Genomic DNA, 25,284 nt, shown 5'->3' with positions numbered 1-25,284 from the left:
TGGGCAAGTTACTCTTGTGGAGTCCTGCCACTTCATCGATTAAATGGGACTAAAAAGGTAGAGAGATTTAAAAGAGGTAGGGGCACCTGGGTGGCTCCTTTGGTTAAACGTCAGCCTTTGGCTCAGGTCATGATCTCAGGGTCCTGGGATCGAGCCCCACATGGGGCTCCCTGCTCAGCAGGGAGTCTACCTCTCCCTTTGCCCCCCTCCCTGCTTGAGCTCACTTGCTCTCTCTCTCTCTCTCAAATAAATAAGATTTTTTTTAAGTTTTAAAAGAAATATAATGTAAATAATAGGGCAACAGGTAGCACCAAGTAGGGACACTGTGTGCCTCAGTTTCTTATCTGTAAAATGAGGTACCATTATCCAATTCTCCAGAGGACTGGACAAAGTTAGGCATGTCCAGTGTATAGTAGGTGCTAAACCAATGGCAGATCTTATAAGAACTGGCAGAAATTCTGAAGTCCAGACCTTCCCAGGCCCCCAAGTCCTCTACCTTCCCTCCTTTCCCCCCCATGTAGCTCTGGAACTTTCAAGGCAACAAGCAAGGGGCCAACAGTCTCCTGAGGTGCTGGCAGGCCCCTCCTCTCCAGGGCTCCCAGGGCCACCCAGACACACCTCTTGCAATTAGATTTGTGAGTGGGAACAGTCTCTTTTCTGAGGCTCCTGATTGGCTCCAGGCAAAAACACAGTTTAGCGCTCAGTTCAAGCTACATTTTAGGGCCTCTGTCTCTCTCTCCCCCCTCTCCCCTCTTAATTGCAATCTGTTCAGTAATTTCCTCTTCCAACACTGCAGAACACAGGGAAGCTGCAGCGCCAGGAGTTGGTAGGGAGGAGGGAAAGAGAGCTCCTGCTCCCTGCAGTGAATCTGCTGGTCCAGCGCCCTGTGTGTGTGTGTGTGTGTCCGGAAGCAGACACATGCACACGCATGCGGGGATATGGCCAACAACCAGGGCAAGTTGTCAGACCGGGGCAAGTTGTTAGGGGGCACCCACTAGCATGGGGTACTTCACAGTATCTTATTTAATCCTTGCAACATTATTAACTATAGGTATTTTCACAGTTTGGAGGTAGGGCTCACATAAGTTGAATCACTTGCTCAGAATCGCACCGGAAGAGCAGGGCTGAACCAAATTTGCACCCGGGTCTGTGCTCCTGGGCCCCAAGTACACATCATGACACAGGTATTCCTCATTTTCCGAAAGCTCATGTTTCACCACTTTGCTATTACAAAAGACCTACATTACTACCTGTTTTCACTAACCAAAAGAAATCTGAAGGGGATTTTCACTTTTACAAAAAAAAAAAAAAAAAAAAAAAAAAGCCATTACCATACTACCGTAGGTCTTACATAAAAGCAATGTGGCGTAATGTGAACTTCTGGAAAGCAGGGTATACTCTGCTTTACGCCATTCTGTCTTGTGAAAGGTTTCATATGAAAGCTCTGCTTTCAAAAAAAGAAAAAGAAAAAGAAAGAAAGCAAGCTCTACTTTCAGATGGCAGGGGAAGAGGGGCCTGTACCTTTTCACCTTTTGGCTTCTAAGCTCAGAAAAGGAGCTAAGGAAGCCTCCTGAACAAAGGAACATGAGGAGGTTTCTTTCCCCAGAGTGAATAGCAGTGTCCCAGGGACAAAAAACCTTTGCTAAAGAAATAAAATATTAATGACAGAATTGCAGAGATCAAGCTAAGTCAAAGAGGGGCAGAGTTTATAGGAGAACTTGCTCAAATACCTGAAGCCAAAAGCTGCAAGGGCTGGGGGCAGCTTTGCTAAGCAAACTGCCAGCCCTGTTCGTCAGTCCCTGACTAGATAGATCCTTCTAGTAGCCTTACAAGTATTCCCATCCTGATTTCCTAGTTGGGGAAACCAAGGCTCCTAAAGGTAAGTCACTTGCCTAGAATCACACCACTAGGAAATGGCTTGTCTGGGATTTGGGCTGCCTGGAAAGCCCATTTTTCTCTAGGATGCCCTGCTGACTAGACACAGGGCTGTGACGTGCTAGGAGTAGGGGTCAGGTGAGGCTCTGGGAAATAGGGAGGTGAGTAGGAGGCCTACCTTTCCTCTTTGTCACCCCTCTCTTCAGGAAGCACAAGACCCTTCCTGGAGTCCCAGAGATGGCTGCTGCTCTGGAGGCCACCGGCAGAGGGGGCAGGGGGGCCCAGCCCCTCCCTGACAACAAAGGAAGAGGCTGGGGAGGCTGTTGCTCCCTGGGCCCTGGGCTGGCATCAGTTGCCTCCATTCTCACCGGGGCTCTGCAGCTCCCACCCAGTGCCCTGGCCCAAAATGGAATAGAGGGAGCACTCTTTCCCTCCTTGGACCACCAGAGGGAAGAAGGATGGGCAGGCTGCCAACAGATGCACACCAACACTGCCTGGTCTTGCTCTTTCTTTGCCTTGTTTGCAGAATGCATGTTCCTGAGACTGGACAGGCCTGTCACCTGGGCCACTGCTGACTCATATGGGAGAAGAGGCCACACATCAGGGCACGAGGCTTGGCACTAGCTGAGAGTCCCTCAGCTGGGGGCCCTTGTGTAGGTCACAAGCTGCTCAGCCCTCCCTGGTGGCTGGGCATATCTCTCCAGCCAGACCCCTCCCTGGGCCTGGCTTTCAATACTGGGCCCCCTGACTCCCAGCTGGTCGACCTGCTCTGGAGAGTTGGAGCCCAGCAGCCTCCCTTCCTCAGCCTTTCTCACTTCAGAGAGGTGGAATCAGGCAAACTCCTGCTGGTACGCCACCCCCACGCCCCATCGGATTCTGTCTGGGGGCACACAACAAGCCTGATCTGGGGCTTTTGGTATGAATGAGGCTCCTCTGGGGCCTCTAGATGACAGGGCCAAAACACTTTTCCTTCCTGGATGCCACAGATGGCTTGGGGAGAGAAAGGGATAAGGAGCTTTGGTTTGTAAGCAAAAGCCCATCGTGTGGCAGGGTTGTGGGGAGGACACAACCCAGCCCACTCTCCCCTTCGTTCCCCCCAGCTCCTGCGGGTTCCCCCTGACTCCCTGGGCCCCTTTCCCACTCCAAGACCTCCAGATCTACCAGAGCAGCGAGTGGGGAGGCTGAAAGAGGAAGGAAGGGAAATTCAGGGGCTTGGATGCTGCTCCAGGCAGGGGGAGGTGTCTGCACAGCTGCAAGCGGCCCCCCTACTCCCAGTCTGTGAATGGGCACATCACCCCCTCCTGCCCGCCTGCCACCACTCCTGAAACAGTTGGTCCTAATGAACGCAAAGCAGGCAGGGCAGCTGTGAGCATTATCCATATGCATGGGGTGGGGGGTGCTTATCCTCACGTCCCACCCCACCCTGCAGCTGCTGCCACCCCCTGTGCCAGGAGGGCGAGTGGGCACGAGCGCCCAGGCTGCTCCAGGCCCTGGGCCTCCTCTCCTCCCGGCCCTCCCTCCCCAGCCCACGCCCACAGCCTTCACTTGACCCATTTCCGAGGCAGAAGTTTGTGTGTGTGTTTGAGAGAGAGAGGGAAAGAGAGAGAGAGAGGAGAGAGAGTGCTAGTGCGCACACATCATTTCCCCAGTTGGTGCTTTTTGATTTCCTCTGAAGTATCTTGATTGCGGACGTACAATGGCATCTTGCTGCCAGTGCTCCCTCAGCAGCTTCTGGCTTTGCGCCGCCTCCTCCCCGGGGCCTGGGGTTTTCTGCTGACTCCAGGGCCCCGGCCGGCTGGCAAGGAGGGAGAAGGCCTGAACCGGGCTTCCATTCCTTGGCTGAGTGGCGGGACCTAGGAGGCCCTTCCTGTCCTGGGCCCAGGCCAGCCTGCACCCCGCAGCCCTACCTACTCTTTTACTTGGGCCTCCCTCTGCCTCCTACGAGCCATCTTGTCCTGGGCTGTCTGGCCTTCACCCCACTTAGTGCTCAGAACCATTGTTCTGCTCAGATGTCCTCGGGGGCCCTGCCAAACTGTTTATCCTATCTTTCCAGACCCCTCTGATCTGACCCCAAACCTTTTTTACAGATCTGTCAATCATGGCCTCTCCTGCATACACTGAGCTTCACATGAGCTATCCCTCAGTCCCCCAACCTAACCCTCCCAACTTTATTTCCCCACCTGGGCTCATAGTTACCTTCTCCCCAGAGGGTCTGCCCTTCTTTTGTGCTTTTTTTTTTTAAATAAATTTTATTTTATTTTAAGATTTTATTAATTTATTCATGAGAGACACACAGAGAGGCAGAGATACAGGCAGAGGGAGAAGCAGACTCCATGCAAGGAGCCCAATGTGGGACCCAGTCCTGGGACCCCGGGATCATGCCCTGAACCAAAGGCAGATGCTCAACCACTGAGCCACCCAGGCGTCCCTCTTTTGTGCTTTTCTTACTCCTCTTTTAGGGCATGATTCAAGTCCCATATGCCCAGGAAGATGGCCCGAGATCGTCTAGCCACAGGATTCTCCTGTGAAACTCCTAGAGCCCCAAAAGCCTTGGCATTTGGCATCCATCCAGCCAGCCAGCCATCCAGCCATTCATTCATTCATGGGTTCATTCATTCAGTAAATTATCTCCTGAGCAGAGGCAAAGCACTTATAATGCCTCATGCCCTGGGCCCCTTCCCTCATGTCTTTTTGACTTTATTATTCACTGCTCTGCCTCTCATTCTTCCCAGCCACACACAGCCCCTTACTGTTCCCAAAACAAGCATCATCTGCCTCTGGCCTTTGCACTTGTCCTGTCTGCCTGGAACACTGTTGTTTCAGATGCCCTGAGACCTTGCCTCCTCACATTCTGAAATATCTGCTCAATGTCACCTTCTCAGGAAAACCATCCCTGACCATATATATATAAAACTCCCATGCTCCTTACCTTACTGACATGTCTGACCCCCCTCACCCTGTTTTACTTACCTTTATAATACTTATCACCAACTCACATTTATTGATTTATGGTTTGTCATCTGTCCCCTCCCCACTAAATTATCAGCTCCAAGAGGATATAGTTGGTCTTATGTTAACTGATGTATCCCCAACGCTGGAACGTTGCCCAGAATTAGAGGGACCGCAATAACTATTTGTTGAATGAATAAATGAGTGAATGAAACAGGCACTGTCTTGGGCTCTGAAAAATCAAAGATGACTAATATTTCATGTCCCCCAGGGACTTACAGGCTAGTTGGACATGTATGCTATGCAGTAGGTACCCTGACATGTAAACCACAATAGTTAGAATACCGTGTGAGGCTTAAGTACACAGGAGTGTGGTTGCCTCACAGGAACATAAACATTGTGATTGCTATCAGTGCCTAAAAGTGGACTGCGCCAGCAACAAACCTGGCACTTTGCGTGCATCATTTCATTTCCACTCACACGTGACTTCCTGGGGAGGGAGGGGGACACAGAGGAGGCAAAACTCTGAGCCTAGGTGTACCATCCAGGCAGAGGGCTCAGCAGAACCACCAGGGCATGGAACCACCTGGCTGCTGGAGACTGGAAGCCTCTGATGGGATAGGCGGAGCTTCAGTTGCTGCAGCCAATGGAGATGGCATTTGGTGGGACTGAAGAGTCTGTACCCCTTAGGCTGTGAGTTACCCATTTGCATGTGAACCCCCACCCTGCTCAGTGCCCTGCAGCAGACACAGACAGGGAGAGTGTCGAATGACAACATCCAATTCACAACCAGGCAGCCTGGACATCCATATGTCAAGTGACTCATTGCCATTTTTTTCCAGGTGGACCAGAAGTCCACACCATCCTTAACACCCAGTTCTTGGATACCTGCTCCTGCATGTCATTCTCTACCTGCAATTATGAGATGTGGACGGTGCCACCACTAACACCCCATTCTACGAGCTGTTGAAAACTATGCCACACACCATCCCATACATTTCCCTCTTCTTGCCTCAATGCAAATAAAGAAAAATAATCTACGGCACTGAGCAGATGGGTTCTTTCTCAAGAAAGATCCAATTATTGAAGATCTAATGCAAGGGGAAGTCATAAATATCCCAATTTGTTGCCGTTGAGAGGAATTAACCACACAGCAATTAAAGAAAACTGGTTACCCATGGAGGAAACATGCAGATTTCCAGTGTAGAACACAGGGGTAAGCCTCTTGCCAAGGCCCTGCGTCATACACACCAGGGACAGGGGATTTTAGGGAAGAAGCCCTGGGCTCTTGAAGGCTTCGCTCACTCAGTGGGTGTGATTTCTATATACCATAGAGAATATGGTAGAGATCAAAGCTCTACCCACCAGATTTTTATTTATCTGTAAGAACTTTCCCTGTGGAAGCAGTGTCTTGAGGAATTCAAGCAGAGAGTGACTATATCTTGTTCTGGAAGGGAAGAGAGTCTTTGGAAAGGGTAGAGTGTTGGAGGAAGAGAAAAGCTGCCAGAAGAAGGTGATATTCTTGAAGCCAGCCTACCTCCTGGCCCAGAGCTATAACATCTCACCTGATGGGCCTCCAACCTGGCTGCCTCTGTCCCACTCTAGGATCTGTCTCATTTCCTTCAGCCTCCATGGATGTTTCTGGTATTTTAGCCCTGAATCACAAGGCTTCACCCAGAGTATATGGAAGGGGCAATCCAAGACTGTTCTCAATTTCCTTCCTTGCCCCTTAACTAAAAGAAACGGGATTCAGAAGTTTCTAGAACCAGGGCAAGTTCTAGAGACCACTGTTTCTAAGGTACCTCCAAGGGAGAGTTTTCCAAAATCAATACAGGGTAACCTGCACTGTAAAAGAGGGCTGAAATGTGGTGGGGAATCGGTTTTCTACCTCCTTTTCCTCGGTAGCCCCAGCAGGTCAACATCCCACTCCCCTTCTTTTGTAGGCCTAGACCACTAGGTTGGGGAAGGACATATCTGAGACCCTACAACCACCCACCTCCGATTTACAGGACGCAGAGGTGGGGTAGGGAATCCCCCAGGGGGCCCGGCTCGGTCTTGAAAGTGTGCCTCGGTTCTCCCCCACCCTCGGATGGGAGAAATTGAAGGTGTCTGAGGAAGTGGCAGGGCGACAACGACAGGGCCTGAGTGGGTAGGTGTGAACAGGAATGGAAGAACTCGGCAGTGAGGTGAGGAGGTGGGGTCTGGCCTCAGGAGAGGGGCCTGGGCGCTGACTCAGCGCGACGCCTGCAGGGTGCTCCCGGCCGCCCACCGCCGGCCCAGCCCTCGGGCGCCCTTTTGAAGCCGGGAGGGGGCTTTGATCTGAGGCCGGCCCCTCTCAGCTGGCCCGGCCAGATGCGTTGGGGGAGGGGCGGAGGAGCCGCCCCCCCCGGCCCCCCGGCCCCCCGCCCCCCCCCCGGCCTCGCCCTGCCCCCCCGCCCCTCCTCCCCGGGCACCGGGACCGTTTCCGGCTGTTGCGGGGGCACCGACCCTCCCCCCACGCCTTGCAGCTGTTCCCCAGCTGCGCGGCCCCACCCTGAAGACAGCTGGGAGAGAGGCTGGGGGCGGGGAGCGGGGCGCAGCTGCCGGGCCGGGCCGGGGGCGGGGGCGGGGGCGGGGGCGGGCAGCGACTTGAAAGGGCTCGGGCGGCGCGGGTGGCGGGCGGAGGAAACCCCCCGGCGGTCGCCTCCCCGAGGCCGCGCACATCTGGGCCACAGCAGCCGCCGCCCCCCGTCGGCCGGGTGGGGAGAGGCGCTCCTGACACCCAGCCCTTCCGGGAAAGGGGAGGAGTGGCCGCCTCCGGGGAAGGCGGGCGGGCAGCGCCTGCGGGGGGAGCCGCTATCTCCGAGCCGTCCGCGGTGTGAGGCACAGGGTGTGCCTGCGCGCCCAGGGCTGTGGGAGTACGCACACCGGGCCGGGGTGGGGAGGGCCCCTTCACACCTTCTCCCGCGGGCCTTGCGTCTTGGGGCTTGGGGCGGCTCCAGCTCTTTCGGGGCCTCCTCTGCCCCTGACCCTTTGGGGAGGTGGGTGACAGCTGCTCCTGCAAAGCCGGGGACAGCTGGGTGGCTGGGGACAGCTGGATGGGGTTAGCAGCTCCCTGCTTCCCTGGCTGCCCAGGCACCCCCAGGCTGTCCTACTGGCAGCTGGCTGCTTTGCCTGCAGCCTGTGTGCCTAAGTGTGTAATTGGGGTGGGCCTCCAGAACCGGGACCTGGTGAGCTCAAACCTACTCGACCCCCACCAGGGTCTCCCTCCATATCCCAGTCCCAGTGCTCTGTCTGGAAAGAGGACCCCTCCCATCAGCTAACACAAATCTAGGCCAACTGAGAGAAATTGGGCAGCTTTCTGTCTTGGCTGTCAATCCTTGGCACAGAAGATGTCCTAGGGCCCCTGAACCAGAGAAAGGGATAGTGAGACAGGGGCAGATGTGAGTGGAGTTAAATGTCTGTCCACCAGCACCTGCCCCCAGGCATCCTTCCACCCTGGGCTGCAGGGGCACTGTGCTCCAACCAGCTGCCCCCTCGCTTTAGTCCCAAACAGGTGCAGGGGAAGAGATGGGGGCAGGCCAGCTGTTGTCATCCTGTCCTGGCTCTGGCTCCCAGCCAGAGTGGGGAAGGGGGAGCAATGAGGCAAGGGTCCACCCATCCAACACAGTCATTTTCTGTTCCCGCAGGATGGGCAGAGCTTCTACTTAGCAGGACCAAGACTGTTTTGGTCTGGCCAGCCCAACGGGCCAGGGGAACATGGCTGGACCATGCCCTCCACTCTGGGTCCTTACTTTTATGAGGGGGGGAGGTGACTAAGGAGGGTTAGATGAAGCTTGAACGCTTGGCACCAGACAGGACTTACCCATGGCTCTCTGCCTTGCTCTAGGCTTCCTGGCGTAAGAGGAATCTAGGCCCTGATTCTACACAGACGAGAGGAAAGAGAACTAGGCACCAGCAAAGCTGCCCCTCCTAGTATGGAAGAAGGGCATAGGCTGCTTCATGACAAGATCTGTGCAAAGTGTTAGGCAGCAAACCAGAGATCCCTTCTAAGGATCACTGCCCCACCCCCAACAGAAGTGTGCTCTAGCCCCTCCTTCTATCCTCAGAGGCACAGGCATGTAAGACCCTAGCTGCCAATCCTTCCTGGCAGCACTCATTTTAACCGGAGAGTTAAAAATACAGATTCCTGGGCCCTTGGTGGTTCCCATGGAGTCAAAGCCGACCCCAGGAATCAGCCCTTTTAATAAACTCCCAAGAGACACTAGAGTGTTTGAGCAGCTCTGCCAAAGGGGACAGCGGTAGAATGTCTTCTTCACCCTGTTGCCCTGCCTCCTTGCCTCTCAGAACCAAATATTTTCCTGCCTGCCTTCCTCCGTGAACAGGAGAAGGGGCCTGGGCCCAAGTCACTTAAAGGAAGCGTGGAGCTCAATGACTCCTCCAGTGGGGGCCAAGGTCCCTAAGTTACAAAAAGAAGGACTGCTTTGTTTATACCCATGGCCCCGCAGAGTACCTGGCACTTAGCATGTGCTCAATAAATATTTGTGGACTGAAGGAGGTAATTTTGCAAGACTCATAGAAAGGTATTTCTTCCTTTGTCTGTCCTAGCTAAGAACATGCCGGCAGAACCTCAAAGAGATGCCAGGACCTCTGAAGCAGGGGGCTGGGCCTGGGAGGCCCTCGCTCAGCAAATATTTGCCAAACGAACCCCAGGCTGAGGGTAGATGGAGTTGACAAACTGATGAACTGACATTCACAGGCCTGGAACAGTCTAGGCCAAGCACAGAGCCAAGGCAAAGAAGGCAAGGGCTTCCCATCCCTCAGTGGCCTTTCTTGTACCAACACCTGGAGACCCTTGGCCTGGGAGAGGGAGGGGAAGAGGCGAGGCAGGGAGTGGGACTGCGCCATTATGTTTATTAGAAGGTTGGATTTCGGTGTGTGCTCTAGAGAGATTACAGAATAAATACCTGCGCCTTGAGAACAGGAAGTCCACGATTCATACAAAGTGCTCACTACAGGAAGTTGCTGTGTCAAAATCCAGGCAAGGACCCAACTTGGGGCAGCCCCTCCTCCCCCACTCACCTCAACAAGGGCTGTGCTATGTTTTTTTTTTATTTTATTATTTCTTTTATTTCTCTTTATTATTATTAATATTATTATTATTTGCTTTTGCTGTGGTCACTATCATTGGCAAAGTTCCTTTTCCCCTTTCCTGGACATGGGGTTCCTGTCTTTAAGATTCCACTCTGAGGCTGAAGGTGCCAAAAGCTGCTTGAGAAGTGGCCTTTGAACTCCATCTGGGAGGATGTTGAGAAGAAGGAAGCAGGAGAAATCATTCTTGGTTTAAAAAAAATTAAAAAACAAAAAAACAAAAACAAAAAAACAACCCACAATCTACAGGTCATTTCTTACTCAGTCAGTGATCAAACTGTCCAAAAGAAAAACGAGAGAAATAGGCCAGGGGGTGGGCACCACTGGTCCTTCCTCCCAGGGCTGGGTCAGAGGGTTAGATTCCCCCCCAAGGCTTTAGGGGAAGCTGAGGCTTCTTCCAGCCATGGAGGTGGGAAGGAGAAGGAGTGGAAGAAAAAAGGACAGAGAGAAAGCTCAATGCCTTGAAGTAGATGCTTTCCCAACTCCAGGGCCACCTGTAGCCCAGGCCAGGCCAGCTCTCACTGTCGCCTCTGTGTCCAGGAGATTCATTTAAAAAAAAAAAAAAAAAAAAAAGCCCCAAACAAAACAAAATCCAAAAGGAAAAGACTTGGGGGAGATGAAGAAGGGAGGGAGGGGAGACAGGAAGTGGAAGGACAGGTCTCTGGATGCATAATTCCCGAGCCACTGAGGGTGCGGGGGAAGATTCCCCAGCGCCCCACTGCCTGCGTGGCGTTAGCTCGTCACGTAGTGTTTGGTGGATGGCTGCCCATACACCCTGTAGAAATCCTGGTGACCAGGCTGCTGGGAGGCGTCGAGCCAGTCTCTGACCGCCAGGCCAGGAAGGGACTGGGGGACGGAGGGTGTGGGCGGGAGCGGGTGTGAATACTCCTGCGAGGGCACTGTCCAGGGAAAATGGCCGGAGCGGGGGTAGGGCTGGTGGCCACCATGGTTGGCCACGGAAGAACAGTAACAGTTGTCCACAGAACAGACGAGAATCTTGCGGCCGCCATACTGGGGGAGCATGGGCTGCTGGGTGGCAGAGCCATTGGGATACTGTGATGGGGGGAACACAGGACTTGAGTGCACTGGTTGGGCGCCGCCCGGCAGGGCCACCAAGTGCTGCGTGGAGCTGCAGGGCCCCAGGGGCTGCCCTGACTGGCCCTCGCTGCTGGCTGTGCCTGCTGCCCCATATTGGCTGCCCACGGGGCCTGACGACGTCTCTAGGAAACTGGCCTCCGGGAAGGCCGTTGAGTGCTTGCGCTTCTCCGCCCCAGAGCTGCTCACGCCACAAGGATACAGGGGGACGCTCTGCAGGAAGGGCACCGGTGTGCTGAAGGGGCCTGTGGAGAGTTCGGGACAAAAGTCGCCAAAGCTCCCATCCCAAGCAACCCAGGCCTCCTCTCCCCACTTTCTATCTGTAGGACTAAGTTCTTATATCATGCACTATCTTGGTCGATGTTTCCTATGCCATTAGCAGGTAGATACTATTATTATTCCCATTTTACAGCTGAAGAAACTAATGTCTAGGGAGGTGATACAGCTTTTCCCAAGGTCCAAAGCTAGAAGCGGCAAAGCCAGGATATAAAGAAAAGACTATCTGACTAGGCCATGCTGCCTCTCAGAGAGAAGGCTCTGGCATTTTTCCTTGCCCAAAGGGCTCTCTCCTTTCCATTGAGGATACCACCCTCACCTTCTAGCATCTTCCGCAGCTGCTTCTCCTTCTTGGCCACCTCATTCAGGAAGAGCTTGGAGTTCAGGTGGCCGATCTTAGGGGGAGAAAGGCTGCTGCCCGTGCAGGTCTGGGTCCTGGGGGCAGTGGACGGGGCATCTGCTGTGAGGAGGTATCACCGGTGAGCCTGCCCTACCTCCCCCCAGTGGGCCTGGCCCTCCCTACCCTCCCCCAGATGTCCCCCTGGGGGCCAGTGGTCATCTGCTCACCTGTCCATTAGGATTTTCACAGACTTGGTGTTCTGGGGGAGAGAAAAGGATTAGTCAGTGGGAAAGGCAACATGGGAGAGCTGCCCCTCCTCCCTCTCCCCAGGCAGGGCTGACCATCTGATTCCAGCCAAAGTGTGGGGGGAGGTGGGGGAGCATCTCCATCTCTAGAAGATAAGAATAGCTAACATTTATTGAGCACTTACTATGTGACAAACACTGTAAGTGCTTTCTATACATCCATCATTCTCTACACAACGACCCTAGGAGGAAGGTGTTGGAGATGCTCAGTCCTTTATCCGAAATCCTTAGGGCCAGGTGTGTTTTGGAATTAGGAATCTGTTGGATTTTAGAAGGGGAATAAGCTGCTTGTACTATATATTACATATTATTCCCAGTAGGATGCCATCACCCAATACATCAGTGTTCCTGCAGCAAAATGTTTGAAGACTTGCATCAAGCAAGGTAAATAAAAACGATAAACAGCCAAGATGAGTTCAGGCCAATTTGTTCTTTTAAATGACCAGTCAGAATTGTTCCTACTAGTTTTCAGAGACTTTTAACATTTGGAATTGTGGAGAAAGGACAATGGCTCTGTATTACGAACCCAATTTTATAAGTGAGGGGAACTTAAGCTGGGGAACATCGAGGACCGGCCCCCAAGCTCACACAGTGAGAAAGAGTGGGGTGGGAGGGTTCTGAATCCACACAGGCTGCCTCCAAGACCTGTGAGCACACCGCTGGGGAGATTCGTCGGGGAGCAAGGGCTGTTGGACTCCACAGCCTAGGAAAGACCCCAGGTGCCCTCACGGGTGGCCTGGCCGCGCCCACCTTCATGAAGCTGACGTCCTCCGTCTTGTCGAAGAGCAGCTGCAGGGAGCCCAGCAGCTTCTTGGCCTCCTGCATGCGCTCCCCAAGGTGCAGCGCCTGCGCTGCGTTCTCACTGCAGAACTTGGCCTGGGCCTTGTCCAGGACCTCAACCGTCTGCCGCAGGTCCTCATCCAGCAGCTGGTGCAGCTTTTCATACTGCAGCCGCACCTCCTCCTTCAGCTGGCTCACCTTCTCCTGTAGCCACAGGGGTGAGGGTGGGCAGCCGGTGGGCACTGGGGGCCTCTGGCTGCTGCTCCTGCCTGTCTCCTGGTCCCGAATGGTGGAGTCTGAGACCTCCCCCCCACCCCCACCCCCCTGGCTGCCCAAGGCTCCTGAGGGTGAGGGCTGCTAATTCCCTGCTCCACCACTGACAGTTCACTGAATAACTGACCAAGGAATTCTGGCCCGGAGTTGACCGCAGAACAGACCCTAGCCCAAATAAGAAACCAGGCCCTGCACCCAAACCTCCCCACCCCATACCGTGGCCTTGGGCTTAGCTACCTCCACCAAGCGCTTGTCTGACTCAAGTTTGTACAGCTGGTCTTCAATATCCTGCTCTCGCTCCTCCAGACGGTCCTGTTGCTTCATCAGCATCTTCTGCAGGGACAGGTGGGGAAGGGGTGTCAGAGGGGGCTGCAGCTCTACCCCTTACCAAGGATGGGTGAGCTCCATCCTTCCCATCCCATAGATTCTTTGACTCAGATGGCCTACATTTCTGCCTTCTAATCCTTTCTGGCGCCCCCCTCCCCCCAATTCCAGGGGCCTGGTGACAGCTGTCTGGCCAGCCCATTCCCAGGAACAGAAAGCCCTGGAATAGCTTCCCACACATATCTAAACCATGAGCTTTCTGAGGGCAGGGCCAGGCCAGCCCCTGTCTAAGTGCTTTTCCAGTATACACTTATCTAATCATCCCAGTAATGCTATGAGTTAAGTACTATTATTATCCTCAATTCAGAGAAGAGGAAACCAGAGAGATTAAGCAATTCATCCAAAGTCACACAGCTAGTAAATGTCAGAGCTGGGATACAAACCTAGGCGATCTGGCAGTAGGGTCTATTTTTTTTTTTTTTTAAGATTTTTATTTATTCATTTGAGAAGAGAGAGTGAGAGAGAGAGAGAGACAGAGAGAGCGCACACACACAAGCAGGGGGAGGGGCGAGAGAAGGAGAAGCAGTCTCCCTGCTGAGCTGGGAGCCCAAAGACATAGGGCTCCACCCCAGGACCTGGAGATCATAAACTGAGCTGAAGGCAGATGCACAACCATCTGAGCCATCCAGGCGCCCCAGTAGGGTCTATTCTTATACAAGTCATACCACCTCTCTCTGGGGAGCTCCTTCTTAGAGATGAGTACCCTAAGATGCAGAGGGACACCCTTCCAAGGTCATACAGGCCTTCTGGTCTAGTCCACAGATCTCACCCTCTACTTGCCTTACCTGCACTCGGGACCCAGGGGCATGAAGGGCAGCTAACCCTTCTTTTATTCTTTTTTTTTTAAATCCAAGGTCTTTATTTATTTTTTATTTTTTTTAAAGATTTTATTTATTTATTCATGATAGACATAGAGGGAGAAAGAGGCAGAGACACAGGTAGAGGGAGAAGCAGGCTCCATGCAGGGAGCCTGATGTGGGACTCGATCCCAGGTCTCCAGGATCACGCCCTGGGCCAAAGTCAGGCGCTAAACTGCTGAGCCACCCAGGGATCCCCCCCCCCCCCCTTTTTTTTTTTTTATCTTCTTTTATTCTTGACGCTGAGAGCTAGGCCTCTAAAGCCCTTGCTAGGGATCCCTGGGTGGCGCAGGGGTTTGGCGCCTGCCTTTGGCCCGGGGTGCGATCCTGGAGACCCTGGATCGAGTCCCACATCGGGCTCCTGGTGCATGGAGCCTGCTTCTCCCTCTGCTTGTGTCTCTGCCTCTCTCTCTCTCTCTCTGTGACTATCATAAATAAATAAAAATTAAAAAAAAATTTAAAGCCCTTGCTAGCTCCCTCAGACTCTTAGCTGGACCCCGGTGGGAGGGAGACCCCAGCTCTCCTAAGAACCTGAGGCCAGTTTACTGGAAGGTGCTGGACCATGCTCAGCCCTTTATCTCCCATCTTCACAACCCCTCCTCTCCCAGCCCGGCCCACCCTGGCTGTTCCATCCATCCTGTCATCCTCTCTCACCAGAGATGCCTCTTCAAACATGGTTTCTTCCTGCTCAAGAACCCTCAGTGACTCCCTCTTTCCAATACTTTGGCAACAAAGGCTCTCTTACAACTTGACTTGGCCAGCCAGGTGGGCTGCTATCCCGTCCCCAGTGCTCTCTGTGCACATTTGAACTCCCTGCACCCTGCTGACATTTTTCTATAGGCCACAGTGCCTTCTTCCTCCCTCTGTCCATCCTTCAAGGCCCAACTTAAGGTAAACTTTCTATGGCCTGTGCTGGAAGTTTGTACCAGTCCCTCCCTGTCCTTGCCATGCAGCCAGGCTGTCATATTGTGCCTTCCCTCTGTAGCTCTACTGTCGGATATGGTAGCCATTAGTCACATGTGGCTATTTAAATGTACATGAATTAAAATAAATTCAATCAAACATCAGTTCTTTAGTTGTACTAGCCTCAGTTTCAAGCGCTCAATAGGTACACGGAGCCAGTGGCTAATGTACTGGACACGAGAGATACAAAACATTATCATCATCACAGAAAGACTTACAGGACAACACTATTCTGTAGCCTGCCTCGCAAAGGGTGGTCTGATCTCCTTACAAAGCTCCAAGGCTGCTGAAAATAAGGTGTTACCACTGTGTTTTTCTACCTCTCTTCCCAGTCAGGCCACAGAGAGGCCCCAGCACCCTACAGATGCATAACAGGTTGGCTGAAGACAGCCACAGTTTTGCCCCCAATGTAAGGTTTGCAAAGATTGTGCAGAACCTAGCTCATAGTAAGTGTCTACCCAACATGGAGTGGTTCTTGTTCTTCCTCTGTGTGGGCCTCAGAATGACCCTCAAATTTGACCTTTGACCCCCACCCTTCACCTATACCCAGCTGGTTTCCTAGGGACAAACTGCCACGAATCCCTTCCTTGTTGCTCCAACCCATTTTACATTTGGAGAAACCAAGGCCAGCCAGAGAATTCAGTGACCTCATTATGAGTTGGTGGCTGCCCTGGAAACAAACAGGACCCTGGGGACAGGAGGAGATAGGGGGATAAGGCTCTCAGATTCCAAGCTGGAGGGATGCCTGAGTGGCTCAGCGGTTGAGTGTCTGCCTTCGGCTCGGGGCATGATCCTGGGGTCCCGGATCAAGTCCCACATCGGGCTCCCTGGGAGGAGTCTGCTTCTCCCTCTGCCTATGTCTCTCTTCTCTGTATATGTCTCTCCTCTCTGTATGTCTCACGAATAAATAAATAAATCTTAAAAAAAAAAAAAAGGTTCTAAGCTAGAGAAGCCTGGGGAACCCCCTGCTCCGACAACTCGACCAACGACTTGGACAGAACCTCTAAGCACCATCCCCAGGACACTGTGATCTGCCCCCAGCACTTTGGCCTCCAGTAAGTCCCCACACCAGTCCAACACACACAGGGGTCTGTCAGCCTGAGAGTCAGGGCCTGTAGGGAAACACAGCCGGGTGGGGGGAGGGAGGGACAGTCATGCATCCTCCCTGCCTGCCTGTCTGTCTGTGAAACTGCCTACAGCTCTAGGAAGAGGGTAGGCAGCACCTCGTAGCACCGCCCAGAACATACAGGAGCATGTGTTGTCCACCCATGCCCTGGGACCACCTCATGCACACAGCTACACATATACAGGCATCCAGTCCCCTACGCTGTGAAGACTAGGCCTCCTGAAAGCCCTAGACAATTAGGGGAGGCCTGCCATATAGGCAAGGTGGTCACGATACCCCTTCAGGAACATTAGGGCTTTTTATCTCCCTCTTAACAACTGGCCCTCAAATTTTTGCCTTTTACCCACAGTCAGAGAACAGGGCACCCTCCCCCCCGCCCTTCAGATGTGTCTCCGATTCCAGGCCACTCTCATCTTTCAGCACTGAGGATATCTGAAAGCCCAGGACCCCACCCACTCACACATCTGCGCATCATGGTCTCCCTGCCTAGCTACTTCTCAAGACCAAACCCATCAGTAGCAGATTAGGGACACGCCTGGGGCTGAGTCCCAGATGAGACAGCCCCAGGTAGGTTCCCTGCCCAGTTTCCCCAGAGGATCAGAATGGGGTCTGTTCCACTCTACCCTCTCCCGCCTACCTGGAACCCCTTCAAGGAATTCATGGCTGACTCCTCGGGGAAGAGCCAAAGGAGGCACCTCCTGTCCAGGCCTAGGAGTGGAGCTTAGCCCTGTCCCTCTTCTTCTAGGCTTTTCTCAGAGCCTTTCCTGGCAGTACTTCTACTCTGGGGCCTTGCATGCCCAGAGTCCTCTGGGTTGGGAGCCCAGTCCAGGCCTAGCAAAGGCAATGACCACACTCTCCAGCAGGTGGCTGAGTTTCACTTCCCCTCCCCCAGCTCTGAGGACATTGAGCTCCTGTGTCTGCTGCAGGGTAGGTAGGGGAGGGGGTAGGGATGGGAAGGAAACTGGCCAAGGGTTGCCAGCAAGGAAGGCTGGGAGGGGGACCTGGGGGCCCTGTGCTGCCCAGCTCAGCCTTGCAGGAACTGCCCTCCCTGAAGTCAGATGATTAATCCTGCCACCGACAAAACGTGGGGGAGGCACGGGGTGGGGGAGTTACTGTCACCTTAGGGGCTGTGAAAATGGGGGAGGTGGGGAATGTCTCCTTACTGCCTCTATACTGGCCCCCACCTCTGTTCCACCAGATGATTGAATCGAGTTACTGAGAAGCTGGAAGATGGGAGAGAAGGAGAGGCTGACACCCATCCCCACTACCGGCAGCCTCTTTCTGTCCCAACGTCCAGGGAACTGCTGAGAGCTGAGGCTCCATTTCCCATCTGGGAAAAACACACAGTTGAGAGATAGGACCAGATTTTCCAGCTTATTCAGAGCATGGGGCTCTTAATGCAGGGAGCACAGAGCGGCAAGGGAGGGTGGGGGGTGGGGGGCACCTCACACAGGGCTCCCAGCCCACAGTGAGTCACCCGGACAATGGCACACCTCAAGGGCACAGGTGCAGAAGCGGAGCAGAGTGGGGGAACCATGGTCTAGACTAACGCTGCTGGAAGGGCCAGGCCTCTGGCAGGAAGGAGGAAGAGCAATAGGAGGCCTTGCTCCACTCAGCAGCCTCTGGCCCCATGGACCTGCTCACTTTTGTCCCTCCCTGAGGACCTAAGCCTTCTGTGGTCTGCTCCCGGGCCTGTGAGGGAAAAAGCATCAAAAAGACTTGGGGGCACTCCATTCCCATCTCATCATACCTGGCAGGTAGGAGGAGCAGGCCCCAGAACATCCTGCTCCTCCTACCTGTCGCCCAATGTTTTAGACTTTGCCTTGAGCTGCTCTTGGATGCCCCTCCCAACTTGGGGCAGGGTGGGCACCTGGAGCCCCTTACATTCCTGCCCCAGGAAAGCCTCACATCCCTCTGGAGTCTAACTGGCTAGGCCCAGCTGGCATTTTTGACGCCAGACTGGACTGGGCAGACGGGTGAGGCCATGGGGACTCTAGGCTGCATAAAAGTTAATAAATAATAATAATAAAACCCTCAAGTCAACCTTGAAGAGAAGCAAGGTCAGGAGGGAACAGGGCCCCAGGGGCTGGGCCAGAGGCAGGCCCGAGGTTTTCAGACAGGGCCAGGGCTGGATCTAGCAGCTCCTGTGGTGGTGGCGGTGGTGGTGGTGAGAGGTATGGGGGCAAGAGGGAGCTGGGCTGCAAACACCTCTCTCTGCTCAAGCCCCTGCCCAGATAGCTCTCATTCCAGCTCCAGCTCTGGCTGTAGCCCCTGCTCAGAGCTACCCCATCCTAACCCGCCCCCCAATTCCAAACCCCCCCCCCACACACATACACACTGAAACCCTAGGCCCAGGAGTATGCTGGCCTCCCTCTCCCTGGGCCAAAGTACTCTGCCCTGTCTCCCAGCAGCTTCTGGCTGACCTAGACACTCCTTTCCAGGCTCCTCGGCCCCTGCCTTGAGCTACCATGTGGATCCCTGGGGCAGAAGCAACCAGAGACAGAGAGAGAGGAGGCCGTGGGGCAGGAGCCAGGGCAAGGAGAGAAGCGGCAGCTCTGAAACAAGCCCCGGCAGACCCCAGAGAAGGTTTCCCAGCTGCAGAGTGGAATTAGCTTTTGCCATGCAGAGAGCAGCGCTCTGGGGCAGCAGAACAAAGAGGCGAGAGAGAAAGCCCCCCTTTGTCTGGGTTTGAATGCCAGGCCAGCCGGGAAGGAAGACTTTCCCAGAGCCAGGGATGAGGCCAGCCAGGCCTGCCTGCTCAGTCCGGGGCAGGGGCCCAAGCTGGGTCCACCTTCTTCCTCTGCCCACCCACACTGCCCCCAACACAGCATGGCAGGATCTGCCTGGACCTCTGCCTCCAGGACCCGCCACAGGCAACAAGCTCACCTTAGGGTGAATTCCATCTTTTCATCCCCTCTGCAACACCCCCACCAGTTGACAAAGTCACACAAGCCTCAGAGCCTGAGCAGGCAGCCACACGACAGCAACATGGTGCTGACAGCCACGCATACCCACTCGACTTCCAATCACAGGTGTACAGCAAGCAGGCCATGCCGTCACCTTCCTCTCTCACGGACACACACTCACAAGCCTTCCTGGCCCCGCAGCCACACACCAGACAACTACACGATCAAGTCAGTCACTCACCCGGTACCTTCTCAGAGATACACATGGGAGTTACAAAAAATTAGTCACATGTAAGAGACACAACCAGACACGCTGGTTACACACAAGCGTGCACACACACCTGCAGACAGACATGGATGCGCGGCCACCCGGAGCTGCAGGAGGCAGAGTAATCAATAGGGCGTGCATGACAGGCGCCTGGCTGTGTCAGCAGGATCCTGGGTGGAGGCTGGGCCTCTGCCTGAGACTCCTCTCTGCCTGGAGCCTACCTGCCTTGCAGACTCAGGATAGTCAAGGAAGGGGCGCCTCACACACACCCCAGCTACCACCCCACCTGAGAGGTCAGAAGGGAATAGAGGAGCCTGGTGCTACCTGAGACAGCTGGGCCCGGGCAGGCCTCACTCCCACGGCTCACCCAGAGACAGATCCTGGTCCAGGGTCCCCATGGGAGCTCTCCAGCCAGGGGCAATGCGAGCAGCATAACCTTACCTCTATCAGCTACAAACCCCAAGTTGGCCTGAGTAGTGGGATCCTCTCCCCTGGGATCCCCTCCCCCCTTCCCAGAGAATATCTCCTCTCAACACTAAACCTACCAGAATGCAAGGAAAAAGGGTTCTGGCAACATTTCCAGCTTTGATCTGAGGTCCTGGGAATGACACAAGAGCAAAACTATGACCTGAACACACACAGGTACGTGCAGACATACACACACACACACCCTGCATAGTCCCTCATCCATATAACTAGGCCTTATCTCGGGTTTTCTTTCCGTGTTGAAGGTGGTCCCAACTTACCCCAGTTCCCTGTTGCTCAGATGAGCCCCTAAACCAGGGGGCTGGAAGAGGGTTTTACCACCTACGGCTATCAGGCTCCAACCTACTTGGATATCCCAATTTTGGGAACTTAGCCTCTCAAGGCCCCAAAGGAGAATATATTTGGGGTCTAGGCTAGTCCCCAAAGAGTGGTCTTTGGGGTCAACCCAGTGCACAGCCAGGTTTCAGGGCAATGTGGCCTACACACTGGCTTCCCAAGGACAGAGCAGGGCAACAGGGTTTGCAGACCTGACTCCAGGTTCCCTGCTGTCCTCTGGCCTGGAAAGGAGCCAGAGTTGCCTTCCTGCTGGGCCCCTGCTCTAGACTCCTGGCCCGCGCACATGTGGGTGCTTGTGAGTAGGCGATAAGGGCCGCTAGGGCGCGGACAATCAGTTTCCTATTTCTAGCCGATAGGGCACAGCAGCAGGTCCCCCACGCCACCGGGAGGGCAAAGGAGAAGCACAAGAAGCAGAGCTGTATTTTAAGGCAGGTGCCTATATGGAGAGTTCAGTCACATTGAACAGGGCCGCAACAGAGGCCCTCAGGCCAGGGAAAAAGGAGCCAGGAAAAGGCCCTTGCCCCTTGGCAGGAAGCTGACCCCAGGAGGGGTTCTTCCATTCAGGTTCCCCACAGCTCTTCCCTTCCCCTGAGGGTGAGGCTTCTCTTCCTCCACAGCCAGTAAGTCCAGCTCACACGGATTGGTGCTGGCCTGTTGAAGGGTTTCCAGCTCCAGGGCCCTGGGTCACCAGAGCAAACCTGGAGGGGGGAAAGACTCAGGCTGCTGGGCACAGATGCTAATTAGGCGCATGGAATTACATATCTGGTTTGAAGCAACCCCACTATTTGTGAGCCTGTCCACACCAGGAACAAGAATGAACACATGAACACACACACACACACACACACACACACGCGCGCGCGCGCGCACGCATGCAGCTGCTGACAAAGTTCAGCACTTCCTTCCCATCCAGTTCCTTCCATGAGCCAGGAACAGAGACCTGCTGGTGGGAACCCTGCAGTATACTCCGCATGCATGGGCAAACCACCTCCCCTCGCCCCAAATCCCCAACTGTACAGATGAGAGACAGGTGCACTTAAGGGCAAAGCAGTCTCAGAGACACTTGCAAACACAGACGCCCATCTAAAGAAGCCCTCCTACTACCGAGTCAGACACAATTATGTTTTCTCCCCACCCAAATGAAAGGCACCCCAGCACTCAGACACAGTTAAGAGCAGAAGCGTGGGTGCAGGCACACGTTCACTCCTCACCCTGGCTGCTGCCCCTCCCCAGCTCCTTTCAGCCACATCCCCGTCTTTCCCTTCCTGTCACTTTCCGCCGCCAATCCCAGGACACAGGACTGGACAGCGCTCCTTCCTCCTGCCTCTGCGCCTTCCCCTCCTTCCCTAGTCTTTCCATCTTTATTAATAGCAGCAGCTTCCCAATACTGAGAAAAGTCTGGGCTCTGCCTGCCCTGAGTTGGAGGTGGACACCAGGGGCTCATCTGCTTCTCCTAGGCCTCTGCTTCTCAACTCCAGGGAAAGGGAAGAGAATGGCTCCTTCCTCTCTCCATCCTCTACACTTCCCTTTCAGAAACCAGAGGTCCTGTCCTGGTACAAAAAACCCAGAGCTAGCCCATCCGATTAGAAACTAATTATACAGCAAATTGTATTTGTCATCCCTGCCCTCAGCCTGTGGCGGCCCCCCTGCCTTTTGTTAGTTGTATGTGTATGTTTTTTAATTGCTAAACAGTGACTCATTCTGACTGGTTCCCCCCCCCCCCCCACAGGAAACAGCCCCCGTCCACAACCGTCCCCTATTCAGAGCTTCCTCATACCCCAGCTCCCCACTGGCCTCAACTAGCCTCCAGGGGCCCCCACCCATTAAACACTCCCAGTCCGACCAAAGCCCAACCTCACCCCCATGATATCACACCCAGGCTTCAAGCTGGGGCTCTGAGATGGCTCAGTCTCAGGCCAACCCCTTCCTTCTGGTATGACTCAACCCTGAAAGCCAAGGGACCAGGGAGGGACCTAGGAGGAGCCCCCCTCCACTGAAGGGGACGGAAGTATTGCCTCAGTCCAGCTCCAAAGCCAGGCTCAGAGGCCTGAGGGGGAAGGCGGTTTTGACATTGGCCGCTGCTGCCGGGTGTATACAATGGGAGGGGATGCGGTTCTGTAATCACCCAGCCAGCAGCCCAGGGGAGCCAGCTGCCTGAAACCAGATTGCAAGGCAGCTCAACCTTAAACCCACAGGATTCTTTTTCCGTCTTCTACTTCCCCTCCCCAAATGTGGGAGGGCTGTGATAGAGGGCTGGGCTGGGAGGAAAGGGCTCAGGGTGATGAAGACACATACTTTAAGGTTTGTTCATGCAGACGCAGGCAACATACATCAGCACACAGAGGGCAGTGATTCTCACACATGAAGAGTGGGCTATTGGGAATAATCAGAATGGCTGCGACACTGCTCAGCGGTGCCTCCGGCTGTCCAGGCCTTGTCCAGATAGATACCAGAGTTCTGTTCTCCCTCCGGAAGCTCCCCTCCACACACACCCCCCCCCAGTGTGTTTCCAATAGGGCTTGAAACTAACATGGCTGCTTTTGTTTACTTCCTCATTGGTATGCCAGCATCATGGATCATGTCAGCCACAGCAGCGGCACCAGGACACTCATTACATAAACAGCAGCTGGAGAAGCAGGACCTGGGTCACTGCCTTGGTGACTTCCCACAGGGCCTACAGAAACAAGGCTGGGGAAGGGAGCTGTGCGCAGAACAGAAAAGCAACACCCAAACTCCACCCCTCACCTCAGTTCTATAAATGACTCAAAAGATGGACCCTAGGAGCACAGGTGCAGGAATCTATCAAGTAGCAGGGGACCCTTCTTCCCAGGACCTTGCCCCTAAACTTTCAGGGTAGAAGTGTTTGGAAGCGGGCCTCTGGCCTGATGTCACAAGAGTTGGCCTGTCTGGATGGGTGGTCCCCACCCGGTAGGGAGTGTGTATGTGTGTGTGTGTGTGTGTTTGCGTGCGCGCGCGCGCGCGTGCAAGGTACTTGCCCGGATCTCATTCCTCCGGATCTCCACGTCGCACACCGAGTGTCCCTGATGCGCACCGCTGTAGTAGCAGCAGTACTGGCACACGGCCACCTGCTCGGCCTCACAGTGGTAGAGGCGGTAGGCGTTGTGCTGGGGGCAGCTCCAAGCCCGCACGTCGTCCGCCTCCACCAGGAGGTGCCCGCGGGCGGTGGAGGGCTGCTGCAGGTGCGTCTGCACGTGGGACTGGCAGCAGGGCGCCTCGCAGCGCAGGCAGACCTTCTGCGCGGGCAGCGGGGGGCCGCGGCGGCAGAACACGCAGTGCAGCGCCGCCGGCGGCTTCTCCACGTGCAGGGCGTTGAACTTCTCCACGATGTTGGTGAGCTTCAGGTTCTTCTCCAGGCCCGGCTTCTGGTTGTAGGCCTGGTTACACTCCGGGCAGCGCACCAGGCCGCTGTCCTTGGCCCACGCCTCGCCAATGCAGCCCCGGCAGAAGTTGTGTTTGCACGGCAATTGCACCGGCTCCACGAAGACGTGCAGGCAGATGGGGCAAATGAGCTCCTCCTCGAAGCAGTTCTTCCAATTCTCCGCCATGGCGGCTGCGGGCAGGGGGCCCGGGCAGGCCTCCCCGACTGCCCAACTCTGGGGGTCCGTCCCGTGCAGCTGCAGGCCCACCGAGCCCCGAGCTCCGGCCCCAGGCCGCCGCGACAGTCGCTCAATCACCAGCGCCTTCCGCGCGCCTGCCCCCCAGAGGAGAGAGCCTCGGTCCTCCTGCCGCGCGCGCAGCCGGCTGCGTCTCCTCCTCCTCCCGAGCGCCTAGCGGGAGGCGGCGGACTGCGCCAGGGCCGCGGCCGGGACACCAGCCCTGGAGGGGAGCGCCGGGGTCCAAATTCCATATAAGAGGCCGGCCCCCCCGTGCGCGCGGCTAGGCCAGCGGCGGCCCGCGGCCTGCTCCCGGCTTCGCGGCTGACATTGGGGCGCGCCCCGCAGCGGACAGAGCCCGGGAGCCGCACACTTCCTCCGGCGACGGGGCTCCCTCCCGGCCCGCCCGCGCGCACCTCACCCGCCTCGTCCGGGGTCCGAGCGGCCGGGGAGTCGGGGCGGCCGCGCCGAGGGCGGCTAGATCGGCGGCGGGCGGGCGAGGCGGGCTGGCGGTTCCCGGGCGGCGGCGCGGGCGCCCCCCGGCTGGCCGGCCGGGAACGGGTGCGGGCTGCGGGGCGCAGGCGGGCCGACTCCGGGGCGCTGCGTGCGCGCAGGGGCAGTCATTCAGATGAAATTCCAGTCCCCGGCCAGAGACACCAGCCCGCCTCTGCCTTCCTCCTCCCTTCACAAATAGAAACGGAAGGGGGAGGGAGAGAAGTGGAAAAAAAAAAAAAAAAAAAAAAAAAGCCAACCAGAACGGGAGGGAGAAGCCCCGGCGGCGCTCCGGCCTGACCCCTCTTCGCGACTTCTGCGCTTCCCCGCGGCCCGCGCCCCCGCCGCAGCGAGACCCCGCTCTGGGTCTCCGCGCTGGGCGGGCGCCTCGGCTCTGCCGAGGAAAACAAGGATTGATCAAACTAGAAAGGAATTTTTCTCAACTGCTAATGAACAGGAGGCTCGGCTCCCGGCCCTCCCCTCCCCCCGCCCCGGCCCTCCCCCTTCGCCGCCCCGGCCCCCCTCCCCCCCACTTTCTTTTCTTCTCGGCCTCTGCTCCGGCCTGGAAGGCTCGGGGCTGCGGTCGGAGCTGGCCTGCGGCGGCGGGGCCGGGCCGAGCCAGCCGGGCCGGGCGGCCTCCCTCAGAGCCCAGCCATCTTGGGCTGCCGGCGGCGGCCGCGGCGGCCGGGGTCCAGGCGCGCTCGCTCGAGGGTCCTGCCGCGGGCTTTCTCCGCGCTCGCCCGCTCGCCCGCTCTCTCGGGGGGATTTTTTTCCCTTTTTTTTTAAGGGGAGGGCTGGCGGCCTCCCTCAAATTAGGAGAGAGAGAGAG

General features: G+C 55.6%; 1 protein-coding gene and 1 long non-coding RNA gene across 2 annotated transcripts; one reads left to right on the top strand and one right to left on the bottom strand.

Annotated features, from left to right (window-relative positions):
• Positions 1-5,348: 5,348 nt before the first annotated feature.
• LOC111093000 lies at positions 5,349-5,873 on the top strand. Its single transcript, XR_005380271.1, has 2 exons — positions 5,349-5,517; positions 5,667-5,873. It is a non-coding gene; the product is annotated as an uncharacterized LOC111093000 (long non-coding RNA).
• Positions 5,874-9,697: 3,824 nt separating this feature from the next.
• Positions 9,698-24,307, bottom strand: TRIM8 (tripartite motif containing 8). The gene is made up of 6 exons (XM_038578649.1): positions 23,346-24,307; positions 13,261-13,356; positions 12,721-12,954; positions 11,893-11,924; positions 11,645-11,760; positions 9,698-11,294 (listed from the first exon to the last, which is right to left on the bottom strand). Exons 1-6 carry the CDS (start codon positions 23,913-23,915, stop codon positions 10,687-10,689), a joined length of 1,656 nt encoding a protein of 551 aa, XP_038434577.1. The 5' UTR covers positions 23,916-24,307; the 3' UTR covers positions 9,698-10,686.
• Positions 24,308-25,284: the final 977 nt, after the last annotated feature.

Source organism: Canis lupus, chromosome 28 (genome assembly GCF_011100685.1).
Source record: "Canis lupus familiaris isolate Mischka breed German Shepherd chromosome 28, alternate assembly UU_Cfam_GSD_1.0, whole genome shotgun sequence".
Classification (NCBI taxonomy): Eukaryota; Metazoa; Chordata; class Mammalia; order Carnivora; family Canidae; genus Canis; species Canis lupus.
The sequence above is the reverse complement of the archived record's forward strand: the minus strand, read 5'-3'. Positions and strand labels throughout refer to the sequence as shown.